Raw genomic sequence first — 13,918 nt, 5'->3', positions numbered from 1 at the left:
TAAATTATATCTACACAGGGGACTATTGCAACATCATACTCTTTGTCCTGAAGATGGTCTGATGGACAGATCTGCCAAGACAGACCGAAACGTCGACAAATTCATCTATTTCCTCAGTAATCTGTCTTACGTCTAGGATTAGTTTTCTGTTGTGTATCGAGTCAAGACCTACTGTTTATTATTTTGAATAGATGTTTACACTTATGATTTGAAGATTTGTCCTTTGTATAACATCAATACCCTCGGTCATAGTGTTTTGTTGTTAAACCTTATGTACCCCCTCATGATTTGTTCATAATAAATTTGCTTTCAGTTTGAAAAATACACTCCTGTGTGGCGAAGTTTTTCATCATAGATTAATTGTTTTTGAAGTAATGTATTTATATTTGGATTGATCAATAGTCAGTCACCAGTAGGGACTTGACAAATAAGTAACTACTTACAATCATCTAACTGAGTTTGTTGAACAAAATCCCTTGAAGGCACAATTACCTATTACTAATTCTAAAGAAATAGGCATTAACAAAAAATAAACAGTTTGGCTTGTATTTTATGTTCTGAATAAATCACAAAAAGCTTACTGCATTGAAAAAACACCTGAAAATTATAGCCCTTTATAGACAATATATATAAGGCCATCACAGGAAAAGAGCAGGCGTACCGAGTGGCACGAGACTTTGAGCTACAACATGAGAGTGACCCCAAACATCTTCAATATTTTTTTAATCGATACAGTACTGCCCTTAAATTGAGGAGGAAATAGAGAAGCCAGATTACGCCTCCTTGAGACACGCTATATATTGGAACTTGATAGCAAAAATCCTGCAGGATTAAATGCAAGCGAAGACATGTATAACTGCTTGTAGTTCCAGGGCAGTACTTTGAGGATTGATTAGGATTGCAGACTACCAGATGATGTGCCTAGAATGAAGGTCGCTACAATATTGAATAAAATCTAGAAGTAGGTTGAACTTTCATTTCCTGATTTTTAACTTGTGCACATTAGCAAATTTTATTTTATGGATAAAGCACTTTCGATTAATGTATATAAATGTATTACAACACATTTTTTGCACTTTGAGGAGGGTAACAAATAGGTTCCTATTTCAGGATTTATTATTGAATGGCAATAATGTGTATATTGGCCCACTTGGGCTCTATTACAGTGGAAACTTGATTAATTTATACTACATTTTGGATAAGTGAAATGATATATTAACCAAATTGAAAGCAAAATATTTCTTACAATATTTTATGTAGGTATTTATATTTACATTTATATATTTATATATTCATTACTTATATATTTATAATGTATTTTTGATACTGTTATGCTGTGTTTGATTATTGATTTTAGACACTATCAGCCAGATTCATCATTGTGAAATCGGCTTGCAAAGAGGCAGATTCTGAGAATCTGGCCCTTTGCGAGCGCAATTTTTGCATTTGGGATTCATCACCCAAAATGCAAAAATCGCAAATTGAAAAATCGCTAAATTGCGAGGAATTGCATTTAAGGAATCTCTATTTGAGATTCCTTAAATGCAATTCCTGAACCATTTTTGAATTGCGAAATCGCTATTTTTGGCCGCTATTTACTGCGAAGTCTGACTTCGTGGTAAATAGCGAAAACTTAGAAAAATGCACTTTAGTGTATTTTTCTAAGTTGTATGTTACACAGACACATGTGTGCGCAACATCAGTCTACATTTACATTTCAGGGGTGCTACAGGGTATCCTTTGGACACCCCTGGCACCCTTGAAATCCCATCCTTATTGCATATATATATATATGTGTGAGCAAGAGCACGGCTGTGCACGAAACGCGCCGCAGCAGAGTGGGGAAGTGAAATAAATACCTTTCTGCCTTGTTCCTCGTGGTCCGCCTTCTTCATATGGCTGAGATACCCGCCACCCCCTCTCAACACAAAATCCCCAAATGAGGGAAACCGGAAACAGTTCTTGAAGTTTTTGGAAGTGGGAGGGAGTGACCCTCCCGGCCGTATTTATTAAAAACAAAATTAAAAAACAATTAAACATTAATGTACAATTTCATACCACACTGCGATGTTTGGCTAACCTTAACAGATTCTCTAATACAGAGGTTCTCCTAGCCGATCTAACATCCTACAAAACATTTACTTGAAACATTGAAATTGTACATCCTAACGTTTAAGGGCCAACGGCAAGGTCGTAACCGGTGTCAAGATCCCTAACCAGACATACCCCCCCCCACTTGGGAGGGGCGACAGCACTGAGGCGTACTCACGTGCAACTACTACAATTTCCCTTGTCTTGACGGGGGCACTTATCAACTCGACGCCAGTTAAAGGTCGTTCGAAGACTCGTGTGAGGTATCTAGAAGGTATCGTAGACCTCCCCCCAACCCCACACAACTTACCGCATCTGCCGTCGCAGATGTCACTGGCCCCGGGAAATTCCCCCGGAGGGGGCTGTAACCCCTCCTACACAGGAAGGGGCCTTGACCGCCTTTCCTCTTCTTCCGGCGACCCATCCTTAGAAGGGACCGCCTCCCCGTTGAGGGGCCAAAGGCCACCTCCCCCGAGCGCTCCCATCCGTGTTGGGTGACGCCCACTCATAGGGATCTTCCAATTAGTGCTCACCGATCATGACCTTACCGCCTACCGCCTGACCGAAATAAATACGACAAGTGTTAACTAAACGAAACTACATTGGCCACTATGACCGAAAGAAAAAAAAAAAAGAAAAAAAAACTTGTGTCTAAATGGACCTTAAATCCGACATTCTTTAATCACCAACTTGTAACATTATACCAATCTTTATTACACATTAAATATCAACATAACACCAAAACAACCTGAAAACGAAATAGAATAACTGATCAACTTTATTAAAACAATTAGCTGTCCTCAGGGGCTGGTGGGTGGGTCAAAATTGGCTCTTCGTTCCGTCTCGAGCTCACGTGCAGCGGGGAGGTGCAGCTTCAGAGCACGGGAACAAGAGGATGTCTTCTGGTCTTGCGTCTCTTTTTATCCATCTTCAGGGCGGGCGTAAACCCGCCCCTGCCTGCCCCGAGGGCGTGGCCGGCGGCGTCCGTGTCTAGGCCAGCCCACTCAAGGGCGGGAAAAAGCGTGCCCCGGCTACGCCGCTTCGGGCATACCAGCCGAGACGCGCCTCCCGCCCAAAAATGTCTTCCCGGGGGGATCGAGGCACTCTGCCATACGTTCGGGGGGACCGAGTGGTCGCCCCTTTCCATATGGCTGAGATACCCGCCACCCCCTCTCAACACAAAATCCCCAAATGAGGGAAACCGGAAACAGTTCTTGAAGTTTTTGGAAGTGGGAGGGAGTGACCCTCCCGGCCGTATTTATTAAAAACAAAATTAAAAAACAATTAAACATTAATGTACAATTTCATACCACACTGCGATGTTTGGCTAACCTTAACAGATTCTCTAATACAGAGGTTCTCCTAGCCGATCTAACATCCTACAAAACATTTACTTGAAACATTGAAATTGTACATCCTAACGTTTAAGGGCCAACGGCAAGGTCGTAACCGGTGTCAAGATCCCTAACCAGACATACCCCCCCCACTTGGGAGGGGCGACAGCACTGAGGCGTACTCACGTGCAACTACTACAATTTCCCTTGTCTTGACGGGGGCACTTATCAACTCGACGCCAGTTAAAGGTCGTTCGAAGACTCGTGTGAGGTATCTAGAAGGTATCGTAGACCTCCCCCCAACCCCACACAACTTACCGCATCTGCCGTCGCAGATGTCACTGGCCCCGGGAAATTCCCCCGGAGGGGGCTGTAACCCCTCCTACACAGGAAGGGGCCTTGACCGCCTTTCCTCTTCTTCCGGCGACCCATCCTTAGAAGGGACCGCCTCCCCGTTGAGGGGCCAAAGGCCACCTCCCCCGAGCGCTCCCATCCGTGTTGGGTGACGCCCACTCATAGGGATCTTCCAATTAGTGCTCACCGATCATGACCTTACCGCCACAGGCCGGATAGTTGACCGGCTATCCGGACCCCCCACAAAACTCCTACCTAAAGGTCATGTTTCAAAGATTTCAACCATGCTAAGAGATCTCCTAAGAACAACTCATTCCCCACCCAAGATAAATGCACACCATCCCCCGAATACATCCTGTCATCATTAATACAGTTATGAGCAATAGAATGCAATGTCCTGGAACGGAACAACCTACTCACTTTATTGTTAAGCTTTCTAACAGAGTGATTCAAAGCAGGTATAGAGATAGCCCCCCGCCACACTTTTCGTGGAATCAAATGGGACCATGCAATCGTGCACCCCGGAACTCTCCTCGCCAACCAACTTACAGTGGAAAGCATTGCCTCCAGGAGTAGTCGTCTACCGATGGTGACCAAATCGTTGCCCCCAACATGCACTATAACTATAGACGGCGGTGACCTTGTCCGCCCTAACAAACCCTCAAAAAATGTTTGAAACTGGTCAATACAGAGACCGCCCCTTCCGTAGAAGGACATCCTGTACCCGTATTCCCCAGCAACGTGCATCATGTCACCTGCTTTGAATACGTCCGCGGCACGCCTCACGTATGAGTGGCCCACGACCCACACCTCCTTTTCCACAGCCGGTGATGTCTCACCGCTGACCCGGTGTAAGGTCGACTGCATAGTCCGCCCCGCCTCGTAGGCTTGCGTAACTGAAACCAAACAAAACAAGAAGCGTGAGTACAGAGTACATAGTTACAGCTTCACAACATGTGCAACCGCACATATCTTTTATAACAATTGGAGGACCAACGCCCCATTCGTTTCACTTGCTCAACATTAAGACCCCTGGCTGTGGCTTCCGTAGCAGCCCCTATCCGAAAGGAATGGGTCCCAAATTCGCCCGGGTTCAAGCCCGCAGCGGCAACTGACATCGCAAGCACCCGCTGAAACTGAAATTTCGTCAGTGGGGTGGCGTCCGCGTGTCTTAACAAAGTCCCCCCCCATGATGCCATCCTTCGTGCTAGGTACTCCTCTAAACACTTTACCGGACATATGGAGGACCCAGGAATCCTGCGTATGATGACGCAGTCACCCATCCCATCTTGATCAGTCTTAGACCTTACAAAGGAAACAGTCATTGTTTCTCCCCTGATCTGGACGTGTTCCTGGCACAAACCCCCCGCCACATCCAGTTTGTTCCTTGCAACTAGCTCGCTTACCCGCATTGCTCCGTGAAATGCTAGCGTAAACGCGGCTCGGAACAGCACTGCCTCGAACTGAGATGAACATGTGGCCGGAAGTGTAGCCAACAACTGGGACAATCTATCCAAACCTATCGGGCGCCTTTCATCTACTCTGCGACCCTCAAGGCGTTGCCACCCACGCAGCGCTTTCTGTACAACGAAAGACGCTGTTGGGTCCTGGATAGCGTGTGCTCTGGCAACAAAGGAAATGGCAGCACGATGCCTCTGGGCCGTAGCCACCGATTTCCCAGCCCTACGTAAAGACATCAGGAAATTCACCACCCATTCCTCATGACCCCAAAACCGCTCTCTATCACTCCCCAAAAAGGCTAAATAGGCCCGAAACGCCCCTTCATATGCCTTCCTCGTCCTTGGTGCTAGACTCTCTCCCACGAGGTGACGAAGTTCGGGGCACCGAGAGACCAGAGAGCTTCGGTAAAGGGTGCCGGCTCCGGGTCCGCTGAGGGAAGGAAACCCGAAAAGGCCTGCATTTGAAAACGAGACAGTGCGTCAGCTGCCTGATTCATCACCCCTGGCACGTGTTTTGCTCTGAATAGCACGTTCAATTGCATACACAGTAAAACAATTTCTTTAAGCAGTCTTAAGATCAGTTTACAACGTGCTGCCTGACTATTGATGCACTCGACCACAGTCATATTGTCCGACCAAAATACGACCGAGTGATTTTTGAACCCATCGGGCCATGTTCTCAAGGCCACCAAGATGGGAAACAGTTCGAGGAAAGCAATATTACTCGTCAGACCCTTCTCATGCCACCAAGTCGGCCATCTTTGTGCCGACCATTTTGTGCCGAATATGGCGCCAAAACCTATGCCTCCCGCCGAATCTGTCCATAGCCCCAGCTCCTCAGAAGACACGGCTGGTTTATTCCAGACGATTCTACCATTGAAATCCGCCAAGAATGCTAACCAAATACGCATGTCCTGGCGGATCTCGGCCGATAGTCTCGTGCGATGATGGCCTTTTTTAAGGCCGACCATCGCTTGGGCAATTGAACGGGAAAAGGGGCGGGCCATTGGTATTACCCTCAGGGCAAAATTCAACTGTCCCACCACCTGCTGTAATTGTTGCAGCGTAACTTTTGATGTATTTATACACAGTTGCAGCGCAGCCCTGAACTTCAACACTTTCTCGGCTGGCAAACGGAAACACCCCTCAATGGAGTCCAACTCGATCCCCAGAAACTCGAGGCAAGTCGTGGGACCCACTGTTTTACCCGGCGCCAATGGCACGCCTAACTGTTTCATCAACACACAAAATTCGGCCAAGGCCCGGCCACATTCAAGACCCCCGGCTGCCCCCAGAAATAAGAAATCATCAAGGTAGTGCATCACATCTTGGAAACCCGTTCTCTTTGTGAAGACCCATTGTAAAAAACAACTGAATTTCTCGAAATAAGCACAGGATATAGAACACCCCATTGGCATACACCTATCCATGTAATAACAACCCTGAAACATGAAACCTAGGAGACGCTGGTCGTCTGGGTGTACCGGGAGCAATCGGAAAGCTGACTCGATATCTGACTTCGCCATCAGCGCCCCGGGCCCCAGGCGATTCAAAATGGCTACGGCCTCATCGAAGGATGTGTACCGCACCGAACACACTTCTGGATCGATTGCCTCATTTACGGAAAGACCTCGTGGAGCTGATAAGTTATGAATTAGTCGGAACTCTCCAGGGTCTTTCTTGGGGACTACCCCTAAGGGAGAACAAACAAAATTCTGAACTGGGGGTACACTAAACGGGCCAGCGACCCGACCTCGAGTCACCTCTTTTCGGATCTTATCCTGTACTACGGCTGTATGCTGCAGGACGGAAAGTTGGTTTTTACACTTATCCACACCCTGAAAGTCCCCTACCGGGATGCGGAAACCATACGAAAAACCGTTTCGCAGCACCCCAGCAGAAGGACGATCCGGGTAATCACTGAGCCAAGGGATCATTGCCAGGGTATCAACGGGAGTGGGTAAAGGCGCCCCTCGGACTATATTAGACCTGTTTGGCGCCTCCTCTCCCCCCGTTATCACCCGTTCTGGCTCTGCACGAGGCCTCAGGATGGGACGACCCACAACCACTACATTCATGTTTGAATTTACACGATCCCTGCGGTCTCGTACATTTTCCTCTGTTGTAATTAAAACAGAAACCCTTTCTTCCGGTATTGCCGGTAGGTTTCGAGTGATCGTCGGCCCCCGCACCTGATCGAAAGGGCGTCCCCGCATATTGTCGGGAGGATTCACCCACATTACTTCCCACCAACGGCATTTTTAACATCCCTGACTCCTTCATTTTATCCCAGGTCAAGGCATCATAACAATCCCAGGTTAAACTTTTATTATGCTCCTTTTCCTTTCTGAACATATTGTCGTAACAAAACCAATGATTCCCCTGGTGCGATGTCGAGTACCCCATGATTCGTGATTGGTAGATTGGGAACTCGGAAAGCAACTCAGGCCTACGTTCCCCCAGGATTGATGTAAAGATTCCCCAGGCATTGCCCCAATTGGCGATATTCTCATTCACTTTAAAGGCGGCCATTTTTGCGCGCCAAACACTCGGATGCATTAGGTCCTTCTGACTCTTTACATGCTCCACCTCATAATGATCAACCAGTAACGAAAAAATGTTCACATATTCCCCCGCCCAAATCTTTTCCTTAATTGCCAAAGGAACATGTTGCCCCAACTTTTCCCTCCGAGAGGGTGTTGACTCATCCCTCGCGATCGGCAATGGCCGCTTACCTGCACCTGACGCTGCCTCTGTGGTCGCAACCATCCCTGGTGCCTTGTCCCCCACTGCAGCCGTCACGGGCACCTTGGCTGCTTCCCGTTTCTCACGCAATTGCTTAATCAGCTCCTGCGCTTCGACAGCCGTGGCGCCCTCGTTACCTTTCCCCAACCACGCTGCCAATTGTGCTGCCAACTCGGGCGGCATATCATCCTCGGACACGGGGGTGATCGGATTCCCCTCCTCTGGCACGGGAGTTGGAGCCTCGAGCGGAGCACTGGGACCGGGGATCTCCTCTCCCGCTGCCCCCCTCCTGGGCCTCTTGTTTTTCCCTCCCGGGGCTGCTCCCGCCAAAGGACGTTTTGGGCCCCTTTCCTCATTCTTGTCCACCCGCTTCCTTAGCTCGGACATCTCCTTCATGAGAACACGCAGCATCTGGTCGGTATTCATGCGCTTTTCAACCTTCTTCGGCATTCTCCAACAAAGTAACTGAAAAACAAACAAGAACGATTAAAACGCTCAAAATTGGCTCTTCGTTCCGTCTCGAGCTCACGTGCAGCGGGGAGGTGCAGCTTCAGAGCACGGGAACAAGAGGATGTCTTCTGGTCTTGCGTCTCTTTTTATCCATCTTCAGGGCGGGCGTAAACCCGCCCCTGCCTGCCCCGAGGGCGTGGCCGGCGGCGTCCGTGTCTAGGCCAGCCCACTCAAGGGCGGGAAAAAGCGTGCCCCGGCTACGCCGCTTCGGGCATACCAGCCGAGACGCGCCTCCCGCCCAAAAATGTCTTCCCGGGGGGATCGAGGCACTCTGCCATACGTTCGGGGGGACCGAGTGGTCGCCCCTTTCCATTTACACAAGGAGTGGGTGTTTGGAGGATTGTTGCTAATGATATATATATATATATATGTGTATATCTATGAAATATAAAAAGTGTATATAAAAAGTGTGGTGATTCATTATACTTTTGAAATGTATACCAGCCCCTCATGCATTGCGATGCAAGTACTGCACAAATGGTCGAATATTAAACCAAACAGCCAATAGTGTGTGATGAGAGATGTATTCGTCTGTCCTCTGGGAGGAGCCAAAGCCCACTCTAAGAATATTATGGAACAGTTTTGCTAAGAGCTGCACTGTCAAGCTAGACATTGAAAAGAGAGATCCATTAATGTGTAATCCGACTTTGCTTGTCAGTGGGAAATACAATGCACATTTTCTGGAGAGTACAATGACATATAAGGACTTATATTAATTATTAGCAGGTTTGGGTACCATTAGGTGACACCATACTATTGGGAAGCACTCTGTATGTCAGATTGCTTTGCTCCTTCTGACCGGCACATTCAGTTGTGCAATAGGGTGAGGGTATGCATGTTTCTGTGAGTTCATTATGTACATGGCGAAAAATTGTGTTTGTGTTATTCTTATGTACCGGTGTTGCAGAGTATTTGAAGCTTTCAATGGAAAAGTGTATGTTAATGTTTTTTGAGATTGCAGCTTGCATTTACAGCAGATAACTACTGTGTACCTCACTGATTGTGGGTTGTGCATGTTACAATGTGCTGTGTGCCACAATGTGGTTTATCTGCGCGCCTAGTACTATGCACTATGTAATATGCTTTGCATATGTTCCAGCGTGTTGTGTGTTAGCTAGTGGTACCACTTAGTATTGTTAGCATAAATCCGAAGTCCAGTGTTTCAGACTGCTGCAAGTACAGAGTGTCATTTGTTTAAATTCCAGTGTAATATGAGTGGTAGCAATGCTTGCTTGATTTCCAGAGTGCAATATGTACCTTATGTTGTGGTTTTTGGATATTCCAGACTTTTGTGCAACAGAGTGTGGTTTGTATGTGCTCCAAACTACTGTGCGCCACTGAGCATGGTCTGTGTGAATGTTCAGGTACCAGCGTCACATGCGGCTGGTTGCAGTATAACAGTCTATGATGTATTCTGAGATTCTGTGCAGCTACGTCCTTAATTGTGTGCCGATACAGTCTAACTGTACAGTGAATTGTATATTGTCCGCAATGTGACACATGTCTCATTTGGTGTCATACAGGCACGCCTTGCAAGTTGGTTAGAATATGGTGGGGTATTCATTCGTAAATAACATTACTCCAGGGTGAGGCATTTACCACATGTGGTGAACACTACGTATTCAGTGTTATAACATGAAAAGTAGCCCAAAAATGCAGAATCGGTTTTAACATAACATATTTCACTTGTTTTGCATTTTTTCATGAGTTTTTTCCTGACCTATTTCAGGGAGTGTGGCCTGCCAGAATCTATATGGGAAAAACTGCACAAGTGTGATAATTATCAGCCAATTACTAATTCTGAGCCCTGTGCAGTCTTGTTTGCATAGTCATCCGAAATTAGCCCTTTAATTTTAATGACGGTCAGAAGAGAAGTGTGTTGTGTCCTGCTGTCCAATCCATGTGTCCACTCTGTTTAATGCCTTCTCATGGTAACCTGAGAGTAAATGGATTAAATAACTTAAGAAAATATCAACTCGTCCTGATATTATTTTGGTCCAGCCAACAGTGCCTTTATAATTCCAACATGAGTCTCCATCTGAATAACTGTCACAGGACAGACTTTTATTCTTGAGTGAGGTTGTAATAATAGCACCTTATTAATTTATATGGGGCAAAAAAATCTATCAATCAGCAGTGTAAAAATAAACATCTATTTTGTTTTTATCCTCATTAAAACTTACAATACCTATTTTGTATAAAGTCAAGTGTTATGCTCTATTCTTGAAGTCATTTTAGTAGTCACACACTTTATTTAGGAAACAGACACCAAATTTAATGAAAATAAAACTATCCACTTGGCAAGTTTCCCATATTCGGCATGTCTTACAATTATTATTACATTTTCTGAAATAACTTCAGTTTCTTAGTATGATATGTTAATTTGCATCCATTTTATAGCATGATTCCTCTGTGTCTCACAATAGGAACTCCACCAAATGCATCTGTCATCAAGTTATTCATGTATGTACGTTTGCATGCTTGTGATATTTACATAGCGAAAATCCAGCAGAAAGGCAGTGGAGTACTGTACATGCTCATCAGCAAATTACCTTTTAATAATTTGAAATGTGTCCAGGAATATCCTAAAATGTAATTGCCTTCAACGGATAGAAGCTAAATACTAATCCAGCTACCACATACAAAACCCTGATCTGCACCAGCGAGATGAGTCGACTTTGAAGCATAAATTGAAAATCTTGCTTTGAAAAAGTCTCCTCAGCTGAAGAATCCACTAGCCGAATTATCACCACCATTATAACAAAATGAAGATGATGGTGAGAATATTCAGCATTGTCATTAACGGCCTCCGGAGTTGCTTCCCTGATGAGGACATTTGAAAAACATTTTAATATGATTTCTGAAAGCCTCATCCCGTACTCCATAAATCAAAGGGATCAAAAAAATTGGGAACACCATGAACCAAAAATAATTGAAAAGCCTGATGTGGAAAACTTGCCTTTCTATGAGACTTTCAGAAAGAGCAGCAGTGAAAGAGGTTAAGCTCAGCAACAGTTGAATGGCATGGAGCATCACCGTCTTGCTGGCCTTCGAAGATGAAGATTTGTCCCCATCAATCTTCTTGGCCTCCCATATAATTTTAAGGTAAGTGTACAGAATGATCAAAGCAACCACAAAAAAGTTGAAAGCATCAGTTGAATAGCGCAGCATTCTCTGGTTGGGAGCTATGAAGACAGTCTCACGCAAGCACCATTCTGTTTTAAGGAAAAAACTGTAGTCCACGTAGGAGCTCAGGATCAAAATATCAATCAAGGCTAGGAAGATTCCGATGCCTGAAACTAGCAGGAGAACCATCCAGGAGCTCTCAGCCCGGCAGATCAGCGAGTATCTTAGTGGGAAACAGATTGCTATATAGCGCTCTATAGACATGGCCGCCAAGCCACTGGGAGTATTATAGAAAGTAGAAGATGCCATTACAACAACAAAGCAGCAACCACCTATTGGTATCTTGCATGAAAATAGGCCGAAATAAAACAAAACAACAGTAGTGAGAAAGTTGATGGTGTTATTGACAAGAATGTAAGTGAAGAGGATATATCGTAGTTGTTCCCTCATGTGGGCAATGGTGAAGAAGGCGTGCAGCAACAGGACAACAAAAAAAAGGAAAACACTCAACAAGAGAGAAAGTATGATGGTTAGTGTTGTCCACAAGACAACAGGGATTTCAATGAAGGGGGGGCTCTGGGTTATATTACGAAAGAGAAGTTCAGACATCTCCATGTTTATTTTCAGTGGGGAATATGCTTCGCTGGTTTATAGATTCCTGAGAAATGTAAACGAAAAAAGTATTAGATTTGTATATCATAAAGGTTCTGTGCAACTAAGTATCACATGAGAAGAGTCACTAATGGTGTCGGAGTGATATCCAATCCAACAAGCTTTATTCACCAACAAGTCTTAAAAGCACAATACATAAATCAGTACAAACTCCATAAGAACATAATAAATATACATAAATATGAACCGTGGATTGGTACTTCAGATACCAGCGGTGTCATAAAAAGGTAAGACATTTTAAAATTACATACAATCAATACATTCAATACAAAACATTAAATGCCAGAATTCATAGTAAAATCACAGTAAATAGAATGCTTTCTTGGATAGTAATCTTGTCCTGTTAGAGTTGACAGATAGCCCTTCATTGTGCTGCAAGTGCCTTCAATCTGATAGCCCAGGACCATCTAAGGAATTTTGCCACTGCAATAGCGATGGAGGCTGATGTGTTTGTGCACAATATTCTTTGTGCAACTTCACTCAGGCTGGTGCCCAATGTCCTAGAGATTGGTGTCAGCCATGATCAACGCAGGCCATCGTATGCAGGACAAATAAATAGCAAGTGGACCTCCGTCTGGGTCTTGCACGCAGGGCAAATTCTGTCTCTATCTGTAGCCAACCTCGCAGTGTAGACTTCATTGGCAGTGAACCTACCCTGAACTAGAAATATAGTTTCCGATCATGAGGTTTTGTTATAATGTCCCAATACTGCGCCAGGCAAGGAAATGGTTTAATATCCATAAAGCAGTCAGTGAGAGAGGCCCTATCCACAATTCTATAGGTGTTATCGATGATCGTGTCCCCGTATTTTTGTTATAGAGCCTCCTTAGGAGGGAAGGGTACAGCTAAGGGGTTTTCCCAGAGAATTTCCAAGCCCATGTTAACTAAGGTAGTTCTGACCTCCCCGAGCCATCTAATTCTATGGAAGCGGTCAGCACTAATTCAGTCTTTCAGACCTGCAGCATAGGTTGCCAGTTCGGGGGTGCACCAGATTCTTCGCCAGTATAAAATAGGGTGGGGTCTTTCTACATCTGCCAATGCTTTTCTACCTAAGTCATATAGTAGTGGGCGTACATGGGTACGTTGCGGAAGGCTCATAATCTTGCAAAAATAACTATTTTCGTTAACAGTTAACTTTGGCATCTTCTCGAACCCCGAGAGTTCCCCTCCGTATAGGGTGGAACTAACCACCTTCTTATTGTACATTTGAAGCACTGGGCTAACTGGTTTCGTCAAAGAGGAGTTATATTCAATATGTAAGACTCCAGATAGTTGTCTCTGCTTCAATGTGGACATATCAATGTGTCGGTCCCACCTCATATCATGCGTAAGTATAACCCCCAGATAGGAGCTGACTTGTTCTAGGGGCGGCCAGTCATGTGTAAGCCTCCTCTAAATCACTTGTACGGGTTGAATGCCATGAGTTTGGTTTTGGAAAAGTTAATTTCTAGTCCCCGCTGTAAGCAAAACTCCTAAAAAAGATTCAATGCTCGCTGGAGATCACCAACAGTTTTTGAAATAATTAATGTATCATCAGCAAACATTAAAACCGGGATTTTACCATCAACTAGAGCTGGAGCATCAGTTGGGGTAGACTATAGAAACTTTTAAACCCCATTAATAAAT

General features: G+C 45.1%; 1 protein-coding gene across 1 annotated transcript; it reads right to left on the bottom strand.

Annotated features, from left to right (window-relative positions):
- Positions 1-11,293: 11,293 nt before the first annotated feature.
- LOC147693606 (odorant receptor 131-2-like) lies at positions 11,294-11,884 on the bottom strand. The gene has a single exon (XM_086936061.1). It carries the CDS (start codon positions 11,882-11,884, stop codon positions 11,294-11,296), a length of 591 nt encoding a protein of 196 aa, XP_086792187.1.
- Between the last annotated feature and the right edge of the window lie 2,034 nt (positions 11,885-13,918).

Source organism: Lissotriton vulgaris, chromosome 8, assembly GCF_964263255.1.
Source record: "Lissotriton vulgaris chromosome 8, aLisVul1.2, whole genome shotgun sequence".
NCBI classification, from domain to species: domain Eukaryota; kingdom Metazoa; phylum Chordata; class Amphibia; order Caudata; family Salamandridae; genus Lissotriton; species Lissotriton vulgaris.
The sequence above is the reverse complement of the archived record's forward strand: the minus strand, read 5'-3'. Positions and strand labels throughout refer to the sequence as shown.

Excerpts from the sequence above, each read along its gene's own strand:
- LOC147693606 (XM_086936061.1), bottom strand. The coding sequence starts at position 11,884 with ATGTCTATAGAGCGCTATATAGCAATCTGTTTCCCACTAAGATACTCG.